Source organism: Cupressus sempervirens, chromosome 8 (genome assembly GCF_028749045.1).
Source record: "Cupressus sempervirens isolate cs-2001-9-10 chromosome 8, ASM2874904v1, whole genome shotgun sequence".
Lineage (NCBI taxonomy): Eukaryota > Viridiplantae > Streptophyta > Pinopsida > Cupressales > Cupressaceae > Cupressus > Cupressus sempervirens.
This window is the reverse complement of record NC_143125.1, coordinates 300,502,463-300,522,663: the sequence shown is the minus strand read 5'-3', so window position 1 is coordinate 300,522,663 and position 20,201 is coordinate 300,502,463. Positions and strand designations below refer to the sequence as shown.

Genomic DNA, 20,201 nt, shown 5'->3' with positions numbered 1-20,201 from the left:
ATGTTTACCGTATTGGGTAAAGAAAATAATGCATACAGACAATAGATGAGAATAGCAGATAAGAATAGCATAACTCCTTATTATATTTGCATACGCCAAGATATTACATTATGCTTCTGATGCTATGATGATTACAACGATCCCGAAGGAACCTTCCCAAAGGTATCCATCGGCCACATACAACATGTCGGCTACAATAATAGAACCTTCCTGATACCGACAAGAACATTCCTGATACACACCCTGTCGACCAATACCAACAACATACATCCCGATAGAGACGGAGTGCATCCTAATGCAAACGGAATGCATCCTGATACACTAACGGGATACATCTTGATACACTAACGGAATACATCCATGCATACTGATACACTGACGGGATACATCCTGATACAGACGGAGTGCATCCTGATACAAACGGAATGCATCCTGATACACTAACAGGATACATCTTGATACACTAACGGAATACATCCATGCATCCTGATACACTGACGGGATACATCCTGATACACTGATGGGATGCATCCTAATACACTAACGGGAAGCATCCCAATACAGTATTTACTGACGACAACCTCCTTCATGATGTCTACTTCATAAGGTTCTTGGGGTGCCAAAATTCAAGTAACATCCATCAAACAAGAAGTACCCAACAATTTAACCTCACCAACTGAATGCTTCAGCCATTTGTGTTGTTTCAACTCAGTCACTGTAGGCACAAGAGCAGTCTGCAATAAATTTGGGGGTGATTGCTCAACAATCGTTAAACATCCTCCCTATTGGATTAAGAGATTAGAGCATTTTCCTTCGTTTGTGGTTCCGCGCCAAGTTTGTTACCTATCTTAGGGTGATTTGGCCGATTCTACCACGTTAATTGACATCATTTTAAATCTGCTACAATAGACACGAGGTACCCCTGTTTTGACACAACTTTATTCCCTTTAAATTGTGGAAGCACTGTTCATGATGTTGTTGTCTAAGGAATGAGTGTGTCCATGGTTGGAATGACCTCTGCCACATGTATGCTATTCTGAAATAAGTTACAGCATGCAAGGAATCTTGAATCATTAGCAGCAGAGATTCAAAACGATACAAGTGATTCTAATCATCATTTACTCCTATAGTATCTTTTAATGTCAAACACTTGTAACCATCTTCAATGCTAGCTCTCAACATAACTTGACATCTGCTCCACAAGCTCAAATGGATGCACTGCAATCATTTCAAATGTTTATCATCAAACATTACTCGTCTCGACAAGAAGGAATTCTTCAGGGTCCGACTCACTGTGAGTTCCTAACTAATGCACCATGGCTCCTGATAGAAGTTTAAATACTGCATCACCAAGAATTTGTTTTCTACCACAGCAATAAACTGATAGCTGCATATAAAAAAGAATTTGTTTTCGGTAGTTTCCCCTTTTCCAGAGCCTAATCTAATGATAATAAGGATGAAACAATTAAATAATGAGAAATTATAATTAAATTACATTAATTGATTAAATAAACAATAAAACATTATCATATAATTATCTAAATTATAATTATTATAATAGAAGAGCATATTATTCAACAGGTCGCATATGATATTATTATAAACAAATATGAATAAATAATAATATTATAATCCATTAACCAACCTGATAAATAATTACCTCTAAATAAAGACAATTAAATGATAACAATAAGATATATAAATGGTATAAAGATTGGCCTGCTCAAGAGCTCCCTAGGGTTGATCCTTTTGTTAGGGATGAAGAAAGTCGCAAATCTCATGGAAAGCTTGGAGATGGATGGGTCAAAATGCAGTTTGACGATGCATCAAAAGGCAACCGGAGCAAGAGTGGTGTGGGATGTGTCATACTAGATACAAAGAACAACATACTATCTATTGGAGCAAAATCTCTTCCAGAAGGGAACAATAATGTAGTAGAGTGTTTTGCAGCCATCTTTGCACTCCAAGTGGCAAAGCGAAATGGATACAAGAAAATTCATCTTTGTTGGTGTAATTAAATATTCAATAATTACACTTAATCTTACTTAGGATTAGAGTAACAAGAATCACCGTGATTTGGGAAATTTTGGTGATTTAGCAATCAAAGGAAGCATGGGCGATATTTGCTGACTTGTTAAACCAGATCACCGATTTTTGAGGCAAAAATCGCCAAAATCACCTAACTCAGCGATTTTTCTCAAAGATGGGAAAAGTCGGCCCCAAAGATTGTCAAGTTGGCAAAAAATCACCAATTTTTTAACGTATGATGGATTTATTATTTAAGTTCCTTGTTTATGTATGTCAGGCTTTAGCTTCTACTTGATGATGTTATAGTGTGTTCAAGTTATATTCAATATAGGGTGCATAAAAATAAGCTTTAAATCGTTAACAACTTTAAATTTCAAGAGTTTTTTCACTTTGGCGATTCACCATTCAATCAGGCCTTGTCGATTCCAATCTAATTCCAATTGTTGGTTCTTTGATTAGGATAATGCATTGCATAGTAGTTTGTCATTGAGACACTTAGGACTTTACACCTCAATTAAGCACGTGGTGTAAGAGAATTCCACTCTAGGTGGTCATAGTTATTATCTCAATCCACCTTTAGTGCACATCACATTATCATCCTCATCGTTGCACATACTTCATTGAATAATGGAGGATGATCCACCTTTGGTGGACATGTGATTTCACCTTGTGTAGATAGTAGCTTATCTTCTCCCTATCATCTTTCCTATATAAGGAGGCTTATTATGTACATTTCATTCATGTTATGGAAGTCCATAATCAATAATAGCATTCTTGCATCTTAATGCAATTGTCTTGCCAATCTCTTGCAATTGGTTGTGTAAGAATTTGGTATAGCTCTCATACCATGTAAGAATTTACCTAAGGCAATAATTCAACACAAAGATCAAAAAGCTCAATAGATAGCACAAGAGAGACTAATGATGATCAAATGAGAATCTCAATAATAATCAAAATGATAATAGATTTTAGATAATTGGATATGAGATGAATACACACTAGAAGCGACTTGTATATAAAGGCAACTAAAATGACTAGGAGTCAGCAAAAAGATAAACATCACAACTAAGCACATGTTCACCAAGAGTGGATTATCCTCCATTGAGCACAGGAGTTTGTGCGATGATGAGAGAATAAGTTTACATAAGTGTATCTCATAAAGAGATGTAAACACCATGTGCTCAAATAAGTTGCTAACTCATGTGTTGTCAACAAGACAACTCATGTGTCTATGCATATTCCTAAGTGTCTACATGACAACTAATATAAAAATGCATTATCCTAAGTAAAGTGTAATAATAATTAATTGTTTACACTAACACCCCCCCTTAAGTGCAACTTAGGGGAATGCACTTAAGCTTACAAAGCTAAATGCAAGATGCAATGTGGGTCCCGGCTACTAGGCCATGTTAGATACCCACATGCAAATGCAGTGCTCTACATACAATGCAATGCAATCTCTCTAAAAACAGAGAAAGAGGGAAAACCTCATGGGAAAAACCTCCTCCAAAAAGAGAGATGAAGAAATACAAGATGCATGCAAGGATGGAGTGATCAAGAACCCCCCTAGTATGACATGCATCATGCATGTACAAGCATATATCCCCCATAAGTAGATAATGGGATATGAGATGAATACACACTAGAAGTGCCTTGTATATAAAGGCAACTAGAATGACTAGGAATCAACAAAGAGATAAACATCACAACTAAGCACATGTTCACGAAGAGTGGATTATCCTCCATTGAGCACAAGAGTTTGTGTGATGATGAGAGGATAAGTTTACATAAGTGTATCTCATAAAGAAATGTCGTAGACACCATGTGCTCACATAAGTTGCTAACTCCTGTGTTGTCAACAAGACAACTCATGTGTCTATGCATATTCCAAAGTGTCTATATGACAACTAATATAAAAATGCATTATCCTAAGTAAACTTAAGTAAAGTGTAATAATAATTAATTATTTACACTAACACCCCCCCTTAAGTGCAACTTAGGGGAATGCATTTAAGCTTACAAAGCTAAATGCAAGATGCAATGTGGGTCCCAGCTACTAGGTCATGTTAGGTACCCACGTACAAATGCAGTGCTCTACATACAATGCTATGCAATGCAATCTCTCTAAAAACGGAGAAAGAGGGGAAACCTCATGGGAAAAACCTCCTCCAAAAAAAGAGATGAAGAAATACAAGATGCATGCAAGGATGGAGTAATCAAAACCCCCCTAGTATGACATGCATCATGCATGTACAAGCATATAGCCCCCATAAGTAGATAACTGGATATGAGATGAATTCACACTAGAAATGCCTTGTATATAAAGGCAACTAGAGTGACTAGGAGTCAGCAAAGAGATAAACATCACAACTAAACACATGTTCACCAAGAGTGTATTATCCTCCATTGAGCACAGGAGTTTGTGCGATGATGAGAGGATAAGTTTACATAAGTGTATCTCATAAAGAGATGTTGTAGACACCATGTGCTCAAATAAGTTGCTAACTCCTGTGTTGTCAACAAGACAACTCATGTGTCTATGTATATTCCTAAGTGTCTAAATGACAATTAATATAAAAATGCATTATCCTAAGTAAACTTAAGTAAAGTGTAATAATGATTAATTATTTACACTAACACCCCCCTTTAAGTGCAACTTAGGGGAATGCACTTAAGCTTACAAAGCTAAATGCAAGATGCAATATGGGTCCCGACTACTAGGCCATGTTAGGTACCCATGTACAAATGCAGTGCTCTACATACAATGCTATGCAATGCAATCTCTCTAAAAACGGAGAAAGAGGGAAAACCTCATGGGAAAAACCTCCTCCAAAAAGAGAGATGAAGAAATACAAGATGCATGCAAGGATGGAGTAATCAAGACTCCCCTAGTATGACATGCATCATGCATGTACAAACATATATCCCCCATAAGAAAAAATACATGATGGTATCCCCCCATATTGAATAATCCCCTTCAAGGATGTCATGAAGACAAAAAAGTATCCAATGCCTACAAACGGCATTTCTCCCTTTAGGGAGAAGATACACCAAGTATAGGTGCAAGTATACTTCCCATTGTGGATAGGAAGATGGATGAGGAATCCATCTGTAGCATGCTATGGATGTTGGCACTGAAGTCTGCTCATATGTTGACAAGTCCTTGATGAATTTAGATGCCACAAGCCAATCTGGTGGATGCCCAAAAGAAGGTGGTAAACAAGGTAACATGTCCATGTATGAAAGTGAATCAAACTCCAAAGACAAGGAATCATCCTTATAGGAAGATATGGGAAGAGAAGCAATGTAGCCTCCCCTCAATGATGAATGCACACCCATGAAAGAAGCTCCTTGATAACTGAAGAAGCTACACCATGAAAACTGAATGATGTTCCTCCTTGTAGGAAGCAGTGGTGCCATAGGTGTAGTAGAGAATGCTCCCCAACTAGTAGAAAGAATCCTCAAAAGATATGATGCCTAAGGAAACTGGAATACAATCTCCAAAGACTGATATGTCTCCTTTTAAGTAAAAGATTCCTCCTCCAACTGCTGAAAAGAAGTGTCCACAATCATGTCAGTCTCAAAAGAAAGATCAAGTGGTTGAGGGTCAGAGTGTTCCCTCGCAACAAGTGAAGAAGAATTCTCCTCAACAAAAAGAAGATGGATGTCATCAATAATGTCTCACACATCTTCAATGTAAGACTCCACAAACAACACTGCAATGTCTGCAAGGAAGTCATCTCATAAAGTTGAAATAGGAAGACATGGTGTTTCCTGCTGCACTGAATCAAGAGCATCTGTGGTTGGAACTGGATCGGTAGAAGCAACAGGAGCATTAGGAGGTATGATCTCAAATGGAGTTGTAGGTACCACAACTGGAGTGACTGGAGGTAGAATGTCCTCTGGTAATGGAGGGACTCGTGGATCTTCATATGCTTCCCAAAGACACATCCAAGCGTCATGAGGACTACTTGCCTTACCAAGAGAAGCAAAAGATTCCTTACTCATATTGTTATACATAAAGCGAAGAAGAAGAGAAAGATGTCCCCAATTAGTATTAGGTGGAAATATTTTCAAATATAGATAAGGAAACACTTCCTTATGTTCTCTTAGATGATCAATCATTGAAGCACTCTATTTCTGATAGTTCATTTTTGTCAATTTGAATCTTAAACCAAAGTGACACTTTTGACATGACTCCATGAGATCAAATAATGTATGCACCCCCAAAATGCAAAAAATAAAATCAAAGAAACCCCCCCTAATGCATGATTTGGCACTTTATATTTAGTGCGATTACAATGGCCACTTGCCAATTTAGGGCGTAAGTGGACTTCTAATTTTGATGGTTACAACAACAAATATGAAGCTATATCAAACTCAACAATATAACACACAAGATCTCTCAAGGATCTAATTACAAGTGCCAAAATAGGCCAAAAATGACCAAATTATGAAAGCACTATGTCTACTCAGAATTACTCCAAACTGATACCAAATCTAGAAAGTAGACAAAAAACCATGCACTCTCAAAAAAAATAGCACCTGAATATGTGTCTAGATGAGCCCGAACGAAGCCTTTGAAGTTGCAAAAATCAAGATTTGCGATTTGCAGAAAAATACAAGAGCAGAGATCTCAAACAACCTGTAGCAATGTGTAGATCACGAAATTCTACCCCAAAACAAAAAAATTGCTTGAAAAAAGGAATCAGTATGAGGGAGATATTTTGAAAATCACCTCTGTAATTATTTTTCCTAAATCGCTGCCGTCGCACCTTCAAAAATCAAATGACTCTAAATTTCACCTCGGATGTCCGATTTTGATGAAACAAAAGTCAATCTGGGGGTTTTTTGACCTTCTGAATGTGATACCAATATATGATTTGCACCAGCAAGCTCCAATCTTGACCTGCAAAAAAAATCTCTCTAATGGCTATGCAATGAAGCTCCCATGGCTCTAATACCATGTAAGGATTTGGTATAGTTCTAATACCATGTAAGAATTTGCCTAAAGCAATAATTCAACACCAAGATCAAGAAGCTCAAAAGATAGCACAAGAGAGACTAATGATGATCAAATGAGAATCTCAATAATGATCAAAATGATAATGGATATCAGATAATTGGATATGAGATGAATACACACTAGAAGTGCCTTGTATATAAAGGCAACTAGAATGAGTAGGAGTCAATAAAGAGATAAACATAACAACTAAGCACATGTCCACCAACAGTAGATTATCCTCCATTGAGCACAGGAGTTTGTGCGATGATGAGAGGATAAGTTTACATAGGTGTATCTCATAAAGAGATGTTGTAGACACCATGTGCTCAAATAAGTTGCTAACTCCTGTATTGTCAACAAGACAACTCATGTGTCTATGCATATTCCTAAGTGTCTACATGACAACTAATATAAAAATGCATTACCCTAAGTAAACTTAAGTAAAGTGTAATAATAATTAATTATTTACACTAACAGGTTGGCAGAGGAAAGAAAACACAAGTGCAAACATACATCAAGCAAAGTTTGCAAATGAGACTGAAGGGAGATCCCTCAAGAGGTGGCGCCGCCTATGTTGGGACAAAAGAAATCCAAGGTGGAGACTATCGGAGGGATCATGGTCAATGAAACTTGTGAGATGCTGGCTACATGGGGGTTCAAGGAATAATGAAGTGGTGGATGTTGTGTCTGGCCTACATACCCCTTTTGTTTAGTAGGGCTATGTTATTTCCTTAGCCTCGATGTAATGTTGGCTTGCTGATGTGTCAATGGGTAGGTGCTTAGGTGGCAATTGTGTATATGGGGTATGCAAAGTATTATAGAGGCTTAAGGCCTTGTTTTGGCATATGTAAAGCTTTTCTTTTCGAATCAATAAAATTATCACTTACCAAAAAAATGGTATAAAGATTTAAATAAGTTTAATTCAAAATTGAACCTATTAAAAGACAACAAAGAGACATATAATAATATACTAATATAATATGTTACTGAATACTAAATAATAATAACAATATAAATAATTAATTAATTACTAAATCAATTCATATTGATATAATAAGATATTAGTAGAATAATAATAATAATTAATTACCAAATGACCGGATAAATGATAATATGTATTACTATTATTATATACTAATACAAAGACCTGACAGACCTCATCAAACAAAGGTATGCCCCACACAATACTTAGTATGAAGAGATCAATAACAAATTCAGTCCAAATGTGAACAACGATCATGGAAGCAATCGAGATAAATTGACAATTTAAAATTCGACTATTAATTGGCAACTAATGTCCCAAAAAGGGGACACTACAGATGAGGAATTTGCATTGAGGAATGATTAGAGGCATCCCTTCACACTATTGTGACATTTTGTACTTGTTTTTATATCATGCTACTCATTGTAATCATCTTTATGCTATATTTGATATAATAGAAATCTTCCATTCATCGATTTGATGATTTTATTCAGGCTTCTAATTTCTATTGTTCGTTGTTTAGTCTTCAAGTATTTAGTATTTGGCATTTGTAATTTTGTTATTTTAATTCTTATATTGTTCTACATCTTTTCATAACTAGCATTTCAAGAGCAAGAAAACAGTTTTTTCTTGATCTTGGACATGGGGTCATGGGCCAAGGTTTTCTAACTACTGTTATTGGTTAGGTAGTCTAATGTCTTGGCTCTTGAAATCATAGTCCTATTTGTTATGTTAAGGTAGCTATATTTTTCCACTTGTCTGTCTCGACAATTTGCAGAATTGTATTCAAATAAAAAATATAATAGATTTGCAGACTCGGGGGCTTTAAATAAAAGTTCAATAAAATTTCTCAAAAAAAAAACATAAAGATCTACAGCCCAGGATTTGGAGGCATGCCTTACCTTGCCACTAGATCACAGCCGAACAGACCAATTTCTTGCAAATCAATGCCACAATTAAAATTTGTTTGTCTTGGCAATATCTATAAAGAGTGCTGGGATGGTAAAAAAGGAGCATATATTAGATATAATAAGAATCAAGTTCAGATACTTCACCTTTGTCGATCCAGCATCAATGCTGTTAGATATTAATTCCTCTACAATCTGTGCAAAATCTGACAAATTTGTAGTGGACCGCAAAGTGCTAAAGACTGCCTCAGGAAGATGAGCAATATGTCCTATGTAAGGCATATCCACTAATTCCTGCCAAAAACACTTTCATCAAACTTTGACAAAGATCATCCTACAAATCCTCCAGATATAAACGAAGAAACATATCAACCAAACTATTCTTAAGGAATCTCTGATGCATTTTAGAAAAGATAAATAGTGATTCATGTTTTGAACAAAATCCAATAAAATCATATAAGAAATTAAATCAAATGCACCAGTTAAATGGAAAACTTGATTAACCTGCGACAACTGATCACTATTGCAGAGAAAAAGAGCAGTAATCTTGTGAGTTGAGCTTTCAGATCTCTTCATTCTTAAACCCTTAGACCCTCTTTGTGGTCTCTCGTTGGACATTAATAAAATTATCTGATCTTATCTTAAAGGATGATAGAGGTCACTTGGAAAAATTCAAAATATAACAAGGAATAGCACAAAGGTGACAATGAACTGCAGAAGATAAGACACTACACCAGCAGCCCCTTATAGAGATTCAGGCTTGTCAAGCTAAAAGAAGAGTCAGATGAATGTAATCAGATTAATGGATAGGTACCTGGAAAATAAGTAAGGAGAAGAAATCAACAAACAAAAATGCCAGGGGTAAGAGACCAATAAACATCGTAAGTCAATGGGAATAAAACATAGCGAAGTGCAAATAATGAAAATAATGCCATTCTCAAAGGCTGGAGTACCTCCAAGGTACAAAAGAAACTGTACTGAGCTGTCCATCATTCTATCTCTCAAGGGAAATAAAACTAAAAGAAGACAACTCCATCATAAATGAGAATATCAGAAATATTAAAGCACAAAGTTATGAGGAATCAAAAATTGTCTTCCTGTGACTGAGAGATAACAGCTCCATGGCCATCTATTTTGTTTATATGCCCTTCTTCCTTTCCCCGCTTTCATGATTGGGCATTCTAGAGCCTAACATGATATTTACACCCTTATAGACTAAGTCTCTATATAAGAAATTCCACAAAGTAGGCCATAACAAGTTGTCCATTTTGTCAAAAGAAATTGTGATCTTCCTTAAGTTTTGTCATCATAATGATCTGAACTAAATTGCAATTAAAAATTGTCTTCCTGTGACTGAGAGATAAAAGCTCCATGACCATCTATTTTGTTTAAACTTTAGATGCCCTTCTTCGTTTCCCCACTTTCATGATTGGGCATTCTAGAGCCTAACATAATATTTACACCCTTATAGACTAATTCTCTACATAAGAAATTCTACAAAGTAGGCCATAACAAGTCCATTTTGTCGAAAGAAATTGTGATCTACCTTAAGTTTTGTCATCAAAATGATCTGAACTAAATTGCAATTAAAAATTAAAGTTTATTTTTTCAAAGGTGGTATAACCTTTATGAAGTTCAGCTGGTACTCTATCCTTGGGAATATAAACAAGGTTCATGTGATGCCTAGGAAAATCCTTGCTTCTTAAAATCATTTTTAAGACCATAGATTGCAAACTCTCTGACTACTCTATGAGTTGTCGAATAGTCTCTATTTTTTTTGCTGGGCGAGTTTTGACAAGTTTAACTCTTGCATTTTTATATAGGCACAAAAAATGTGGGTAAAAATGTCAATGCAGGTAAACACCGGTCATGATGCATTTTTGTTGAAAATTGTGGGCTTGCCGAGGACTTTCCAAGCCCAAGTCTGCAAACTATGATTGAGACATCTAGACACAAACATACCTCTGGATTGAACATACATACAGACAAAGGTATCACCAACTCAAAGCACATTCAATTGGTACTCGAATTCAATCGGTCCACCTGTATCAATGTTGTACCCAAGAGCTTAATTATATTTATATATATAGACTCATTTTAGGCTGAAATATGTATATATTTATGATTTTTATATGTTTCTGAAGAGACAAATCAAATCCCAATTTTTTTCAACCAAACACATGAGAACCTGAACAACTAATAGGATCGGTAACTTTTCAATTTGCAAGAAAGTACCTGTGCCAGAGAGCACAGAACAACTAGCAGATTGTACAAACATTGGATAGCACAGCTGGCAGATTGATACGATATTAGTCAAAGGAGACAACTGGTAGGTTGGTAGGACAAAAAAGGCTGGCTTAAGGCACATGCCACTCTCTGGAAATGGCTATGCAGGGATCAGGATGCACTATTGACTAAAAAATTTAATTAATTATAATTTAAAAAATATTCTTTTTCTTTTCTTTTTTTTGTTTAAATTAATCAAATTCTAACATTCTACAAATAAAATAGTTAAAAATTAGAAAGGTATTATATTTTCAATTTTTAATTAATTCAAAAATGTAGTTAATGGTACATCCTAATCCCTGCATAGACATTGCCCCACTCTCCTAGGTTCATGACCCATTAGGGTTTGCATGTATATGTTTCCCCATCATTGCCCTATAGCTTGTGAATAGAGTTCATAATAGGGAGTATGTAATGTATGAGTACATAATGAGATGTTCACAAACAAATATGTGCCCAAGGGCCAAATGTACCAGTTATTGCTTATTTATTTACAATGAATTAATGAACATCCAACAGCATGTTCGTTTCTTTCCTTGATTGTGGATGTAAATCTATTGTAGTTGATCAATGACTACTTCTAATCAGTTTCAAAGGACCAACATGGGGCCTCTATGCAGTTCAATTCAGATCGCATTAGTAGGAACCTGCTTAATGAATGATATGCCAGTTAAGCAAACTGTTTATTCTAAATGATTAGGTATAGGCTTAGTTGCAGGATGCTTTCCCTGCCCCTCAGCACCCAGTTCAGATGTGTACCGGTTCAGATGTATCATCTGGATGTGTGTGGATGCACACACATCCAGCATGCACACCCTAGAGTGTACATTTCTTCTTTTTTTTTGTATATTTGGCATTTGGCATTGATCAATGATGAAGTATCATACTATCAAATGATTTAGTTTTACGAATCTGTATATTTCTTTAATTTTTTTGAATATATAATATATATATCCACACACACATATGCAAAAGCATCCAGATCCCCGAAAAAAATTCCACACATCCAGAGACTGGATTCTTGTACCCACATCTGAAACAGGGGTACAGATTAAGTGAAATTGAGCAATGAAATAGCACACCATTTGTAAGACTGAAATGAAGCAAGACACAGAATCTACTTTATCTTTCCCAGCTCACAAACCTGTACTGCCCTGAAAGAAATGTGTTGTACAAAAGCAGAGCCCTTTTCTCTGCTGCAAACAATAAACAGCATTTTCTACTCACTAGATGGTATCATGGTACAATGCCTACACGTTTGAAGAATATCAAATGTAGAGGCCTTATCTTGAAATTACTCCCTTACAATAAAATCTAATCTGCAGATATTTAAACAGTCCATTTGGAAAATTAATCAGCAATGCCTAGGACAGATAATTTGCTGCCACATACAAAAACAGATTTTTAGTCCTAGGCCCATCTAATCATATGGAACAATCCCTCATGGCCTCTGAGCAAATAAAATATATATATAATCTCAACTCCTGAAGTGATAAAAAAAAAAGCAGCACACAGACCCAGAATTACAAACATAACACACTACTAGATCAGAGAACATTAATAACACAGACATGGCCCATGCTCATACTAGAACACTAGATTTGTACTCACACTATCGCCGTATCAGCATCTCAGCTCTGATACCGCCTTGAAATCAAAAAATACACATAACATCAAAGAGGTTCAATGTTGTATGCTATCAACTACTTATCAACCATGTGTCCTATTGCTCTATGAGGATTTACATTTATACATGAGAAGTGAAATTAATTGGCACTTCAAACAAACCAATTATTGACAAGGCCAATGCCACATAATACATAATTAGAACAGCATGATTTAAGGATCTCTCATTGACACCTGCCCTGACAGCAGTATGGTGTAACCAACTTCCGGATTGGACTAAGGGGAGGAAAGTTGTTTGCTTTGTCTCGCTTTATGTGAATATAACCATGATGTGTGACATTAGGTTTTGAATACAGGCTAATGTTTCTGTTTGATTGCGGGAAGAACTACGTAAAAGTCAGCATGGTAGAAGGGGATGGACTTCACCAATACATTTGCTTCGGTTTGCATGGGATCTATCCTAAGTGCATAACTTTATATTAAAATGCATTGAAAAGCAAAAAAAATGAAAATCTCTGATGCAAAGTTTGATACCTGATCCGTTCATGTTTATAAGCTCATGATGATAACTCTAAAACTGTGATTTGCCTTGGAATACTTTTGTGAGAAAAAGCTAGGTTCCCCAAGAGAAAGAGAAAGGGTTTCCCATGCCACGAGACTAAACTGGTATATAACAGTAAGCATTATAGTTCTTCATAAAATTTGTAAAAACAAAGGCATTGGAAAGCGGACTTCCAAAAAACACTGAAACATTTAGTTAATGCCCAATTCTGTTTAGGTGTCCGGGCTTAATGATTTTGAAAGGAAGCTGAATTGCATTTGAGAATAGACTAGATAAAACAATCATAACCGAGTGAATTTTAAGATTCCTTATACAGGGTAATCAACATATGCATCTTATTTCACTACGGAAAATGGGTAACTAATGTGCCTGCCTGAGACAGAGAGAGAAAATTTATGGTGCAATCTTTGTCGAATGGTAAATATTTGAGCATCTTCCAATTGATCAGATAACCTCAGTACACACAATACTACATGAAAACTATCCACATTTAGCATTTGAGCTAATTTAAAAAACATTAAGAGAAAATTAAAAATATCAGAATGCAAAACGATACAGTGAGCGGGATCTTATGTCATTAAAAGTTGAAGAAAGCGGTCCCAGAGCGTGAAACCCAAACAAGAATTACAAAGGAGTCTACGTAAAAGAAGATATTATATGAAGTTTGGAGTGGACTCTGCCTTCTTCCCCGCAACTAGGATTTGTTAATTACACAATTGACACAAGATACAGTTCTCTTTTTCTTAACAAATCGTGGTGAGCTTAATATCAGTGCAAAGATTTTTGTACTTGGTAAACCTTGAGCATGAACATGAGTTAGCTTGAACCGTCGTTATAAAATTGTAAAGATGGGGCATCCTGGATTGTACCCATCATCCAATAGTTCATTACAACTGCAATATGTTTGCCCGGGAGTAATTGAGCTACGGGGGAGGGGGGTGTTTAAGCCCATTACAACTACAGTTAAGCAGTAACATTTAGAATTCCCTGAAAAAATGGCAATAACAACCATGATGTTTTAGGCGATTCTTACCATTCTATTGCTGTAAGCGTTTATCAAGGCCTGGGCTCAATTCTTCCGGACTCTGCATCCCATCGCACCTCTTAATAGAGCTTCCTTGTCGCCGCGAGAAGACGACCACGAAAGAAATTGTGTATTATGCTGCCACTTAAAATGTAAATTCATGAATGAAACCGAACAATGCTCAAACACAATTCTCTTCTTTCAGAAAATGAGTTACGGTAGGAAACACAGAGAGTAGCAGAGTTGTTCTCGAATGTGTAATTTCTGTAAATTCGAAACAGAACTGTGTCACGTCGCTTTCTTGATTTGGGTTATGGTCCCGCGTGCGGGGCTGAGGCAGGGTTCATAATATTTTGGAGGGTGTTTTTTCAGGTTTTTCGAAGGTTTTTCGATTTCTAATTACGAGAGCTCTTTTGCTAGAGTGTCTCTCTATTATGAAAAGTCTACGGAGAGAAAGTATCTTAATGCTGTTTAAAACGAGAAAATATCTGAATATTATTGTCGCTGCAAAATTGAGGATATTGTATTTATTTTTCAAAATTTTAGTTGCTTTAAGTATTTTAAAGTTATTAAATAGAATTTGATACGATATAGGTCTAAAGAAGTGATACATTTTCATTTCTTGGGCAAATTTTGAGATTTTGGTGTTTGTATGGACTAGTACAAATTTAACTATTGATCAAATGCATGTGGTTGGATCGAGTAATGAAGTAGCTTTATATTGGTGTTTGTTCAGTGACTTTTATAGTGTTATGTAGAAAATATTTACAATTTAGGGATAGAGTAGTTTGAACCCCTTGCTCACCTAGGGTTTCACAATAAAAATGCAAAAACTTGAGTTTCCACCATTGAAATTTTTTTGCCAGTGATGGAAAGTTGAGGTTGCCAATGTACTCTAGGATGGTGGTGGTTTCAACCTAGGAGATGAAGGTGTTGGTGAGTTCAAGTTGTAGCCAATAAATGACAGTCCATCCCTATGTGACTAGTTATGACTAGAATGCAAACTTGGTTGCAGAGCAAGGTGTAAATGGACCAGGCCCAAATTGATGGTGGATTTGTTGTTTTGAAGTGTATGCAGAGGTGTTCCAAGCATTGGTCTAAACAACACAAACCAAGTTGGAGGAGTTGCTTTGTAAAAGAGGGCTAACTCCCAAATTAGGCTTGTTTGATCAATGTTGAGTTAGGACCCCTAAAGGTAAGACTCAAAACTCATTTTGTGTTATGTTGTGTATGGGTGAAAAGGGTATTCAAAACTACATTCCATTTGCCAACTTGTTTGGTAGTTTGGAGAGTTGTAGGGTATAAAGCGTTGAAGTGGGTCTAGAAGCAAACTAGGCCTCTAAAAAGCATTTCTCAATAAGGGTTTGTGTACAAACAAATTGATGGTGGCTTTTGGGGTTTAGATGGGTTCCTAAAAGCAAGTGAAGGAAGAAAACCAAGTCTTGTCCATCCTTTGCAACTTGGTGGTTAGATAATCACATGTAACTAGGATTAGGCCTATTTAGAGTAGTGAGATGAAAAGTAGGTCTTGATGTGCAAAATTGCAAATATTAAAATGTTCGCATTGTTGATGTCAAAGGGTTGTTTGAACTAATATTGCACCATAAGGAAGTGGTTGTTTGCAATTCTTGAAGTGCCCTAAAAGGTTGTGTAGTTGTGGGTTGTGGTGAGACACCTTGTTTCCCTTTTGGCTTTGCATCAGTTAGCCCATCACTGGGACCCTTGTGGGCTAATATGATGATTTTAGGGTCTCTGGTTGAACAATTGATTTTGCGTGGCAACATTACTCTTTTACAGTGTTATCTTATTTGAAAATTTTCCCTCTATTTTCTTCATTTTTTTTGGTGTTGTAGCTTTTACTATATTAAGTTATTTCTAATTAGATACTATATGTGGCAAAGAGACTTGGTGATGGTCCTATGAGAACATCTGGTTGGCTTTATTATTTCATAGTTTACATATTTAATGGATTAATGATACTTAATTAAGTATAACTTAATTAATTACAAAACTTGGAACTTTATAATGTTCAAGTCATTAATTGCTCATTAATGAGCTTATATTATGGCGTGAACTCATAATGGACAGATAACTTTTTATATTATTATAATTCCAAATATTTGAATTGCCAAAGTTTGGCAACAGACAGGCTCAATTTACTTAAAGGAAATATACATGGCGAATGGGAAATTGAACCATTGTCTTTTGCTCATGAATTTTCATTGTGGAAGAAAGGCTATACAAGGGTTTGAGGGAGAAATGATTGCATGACACCTAATCTTACAATATTTTGCCTAACTGGGAGGTATAAAATGAAATATCCAAGGCTTTATCTTCATCTTCATCCTCGTTTTATTTTTTATCCCAATTTGAATCTTCCAATTCTTAAAAAAATGTAAGAAACAATTGCAAGAATGACAATCTAGCAAGTAGATGGCAACGATTTGGCAGTTGTAGCAGTTGTAAAAGCAAGAATTGACCACATGTTATGAGTGGTGGGCATCTCCATGACATCCTCCACCAACAATGTATTGAAAAGCAATTATTCACTTCATTGCTTTCCACAATGAACAATCAATGGGCTACGCAATTAACACCTACAGTTATCTCATAGGTAAGCTCAACATTTTGATCACAATCTCTGCCCTCGATTTTGTACATGGTCTCATTGGCCTCAATAATGCCATGATCACCACATGGCCAATGGTCATGGTCTTTGGTTCCTGCGACTGGGTTGATTTCAGCAAGGGCAGCTTCTAGGAGTTTGACCAACTTAAAGTCATCAAGCCCTTTGTTAAATTATCAGGAAAGGTCGCAAAGGTCTCTTATATTCCCTCCCTTGTTTCTCAAGCCCTTAATATCATTGCACATGAAAGACGTAGTGGATGTTACATAGATTTTCCCATAGATATTTTGTATGATAATATAAATAAATTGGAGGCAAATAGGCTTTTGGCTGAGATTTGCATCTTTTCAGTTGATTTAGGCCTTGATGGAGCCATATTTTTTTGTAAATTAGGGCCTCCATTTGTAAAATAATGTTGGAAACTTGAGGAAGTTGTCATTGATGTCATGGTGTTGGAATATTGTCATTAATGTCAATAGAGCAATAAAGACGATAAGAAGATAGCTATATTATAACGTAGAAATTTCAATGATGGTGAGGATATAATGAGTAAGAAATGAATTGAGGTATGAATTGATATATCAAAAGAATTTATTTGTTGAAGACTACAATCATGAACAATATATCCATGATACAATAATGTAAGGGAATCAAATAAATATATGTGAAGAAACACCAAGCCAATCTGAACATAAAGCATGTGTTAGATAATTGAGACGGGGGGAGGGGGTGAATCAGTTATATCCAATTATCCTACAAGCCCTAAAAAAAAGTCTTCACCAACTTAGACACTTTGATCTTTTATAACAATAGCTTGGTAACCTTATCAAACATTCATCCAAAAAAATTAATTACTTCTACCAAGTATCAGAGTAAACTTTCCTATGTATACTGAGTTGAAGCAATAAATAGTAAACATGAAATAAATATGCAACACAATAAAACATCCACACAATTTTACACAAGTATTTGACATGGAAACCTATAAAGGGAAAAACCACCTGAGAATTGACAACCCAAAAATTTTACTCTTCTGAAGTGAGCTCTGGTAGGAACCAACCTTGTTAAAGGTTATATGCACATTGTTAATGTGACCTTGTTAGAGGATTTTCACCAAAGATCATCTAGACCATATCACTCGATAAAATATCTACAAAGTGGCCTACTCTAAATTACTTACAAAATATTCAATTAAATGTGACCATACAATGGATTTATAAATAAGATTGTTTGGTCCACTCAATTAAGATATTTTTTGCTACAATGGTTAGAATGCAACAGTTAAATGATATGTTATGTTTAGCTCTACCTTGCTTGTTCAAATCTCTGTGTTGCTCAATCTCATTCCTCTAGCTTCCTTATGTTCCCTTATGGTTGATCTACACACTCACACATCCACTTAGCAATTTCCTTTCTTAATCTTTAAAATGTAACTTTGCTTAGTTATCCTCTGGCTATCAATATCCTTCTTCATCTTGATCAACAACAATGAACATCGCATCTATCCCTTAATAGAAAACTTTTTCCATTCCTCTATAATCTTCCAGCTTTTTCTTCTTAGTTACAACTGTCAATCTTCATCCAAATTAGATTCATTGAATCTAGACACTTGACTAACACTCCTTCACCTCAAAATTTGTCCTTTTATTGAAATCATCAAATCACTTTCATCAGATCTTTTTTGAATTTCTCTAATCATTGATCTCATAACTGACTTTATTCTTTATCCTTGATATTTATTAAATGATTTTTATTTTCATCAAATGATGGCCTTAGATTAATTTTTTTTTCTTTCCAATGCTTGGTTAACATTACAACCCTCTTAGTTAATAATACTCATTCCTTTACTTCTTCATTAGGTGCTTGGTGACAACTATAGTAGCTTAGTTAATACTTGAGTTCTTCATTCACTGACCAAACTGGCTTGCTTATACATGATCTCAAACTTTATCAAATCATATACAACAATCAAACCATCATTATATTGTCATAGTCTAAGTACTCATTCAAGTGCCCATTGAATACCATACACTTATCATCACTTACATCGTCATACTTTCTTCAAATCCTCTTCATCAATCAAATGATATGGCACTCTACTAAATTCAAATAATGTCTCACCAATTAAGGCTTAAATCAATGCCAACATAACAATTCATATGACTCTTTCACATACATTAACAACATTATCAATTGGGGCTAAAAACTGTTAGCCCCAACTGATATTGTGATTTATAGTAAGAGATTGTTAGGTGATGATGCTATAAATGTGTGTAAAAGAGTCATATTAGTTGTTATATGTTCATTGATGTCAAATTCTTAGTTGGCTAAACATTATGCTAACTCAGGAAAGTTTCATATCATTGGATTGATGAAGAGGATTTGAAGAAAGTATGCTAAAGACAGTTGATATGTAAGATATTCAATGGGTTAACGTATTATTGGTTTGTTTGATTGTTTTACAATTGTGTATTGTTAAGAAGTATTACAGAATACAAGGTTAATGGAGGGTGACTATATTCACCAAGTGACTATAGTATCACCTAAGCGATTGGTAAAAGAATAAGGAAAACACATTGTTGCATGAGTGAGTTGGTATTAACCGAGTGTTGTGTTGCCTAAGTCAATGTTATGTTTATTGAGTGACAGCTAGATGAACAAGTTTGGAAGATTAGAATCTGAGACCTACTTTTGATGAAAATATGGAAAGCTTGAGAAGGTTTAAGGCAAGAGTTAAAGTCTGTTGCAAGATCTATGATATAGAAAATTCAAGAAGGATCTAATGAAGGATAGGAATGGACACAAAGTTCTATGTAATGTTATATTTTCTATGTGTTAGGTTCATTGTATGAAATAAATATATTGTAAACCTAAGATCTATGATTCTGATTAAGAGAAAAGAGGAAAGGATCTAGAAGCATTGAGAAATCCATTTAAGGAGGAGAACAAGAGAGTTATAGACTGCTGATTTCAATGTGATGCTAGTTCAAAGTTGTTGTTGATCATATTGCTAAGGAGAGATCATAGAGAGAAGTTGAAGGTGAAAGAAGATTATCGAACCAAGTGAACCAAGTAGTGATAGGAGAAGAAGTTGTTAAGCAACTAAGGCAAAGTACAGAGTGAAAGAATATCCGAGAGAGAGAGAGAGAGAGAG

General features: G+C 35.5%; 1 protein-coding gene across 4 annotated transcripts in view; it reads right to left on the bottom strand.

The window, feature by feature from the left end:
• MLH3 (MUTL protein homolog 3) overlaps window positions 1–14,867 on the bottom strand; it is a 229,839-nt gene extending 214,972 nt beyond the window's left edge. For all 4 annotated transcript variants that reach the window (XR_016355484.1, XM_089797504.1, XM_089797502.1 and 1 more), the window contains exons 1-2: window positions 14,431–14,867; window positions 9,071–9,217 (exon numbers count right to left, since the gene is read on the bottom strand). Coding sequence is in view for 3 of the 4 variants with exons in the window: in XM_089797504.1 (XP_089653630.1) it covers window positions 9,071–9,217; window positions 14,431–14,433 (150 nt within the window). In the remaining variant the exon portion in view is untranslated. The remainder of the gene's footprint in view (window positions 1–9,070; window positions 9,218–14,430) is intronic.
• Window positions 14,868–20,201: the final 5,334 nt, after the last annotated feature.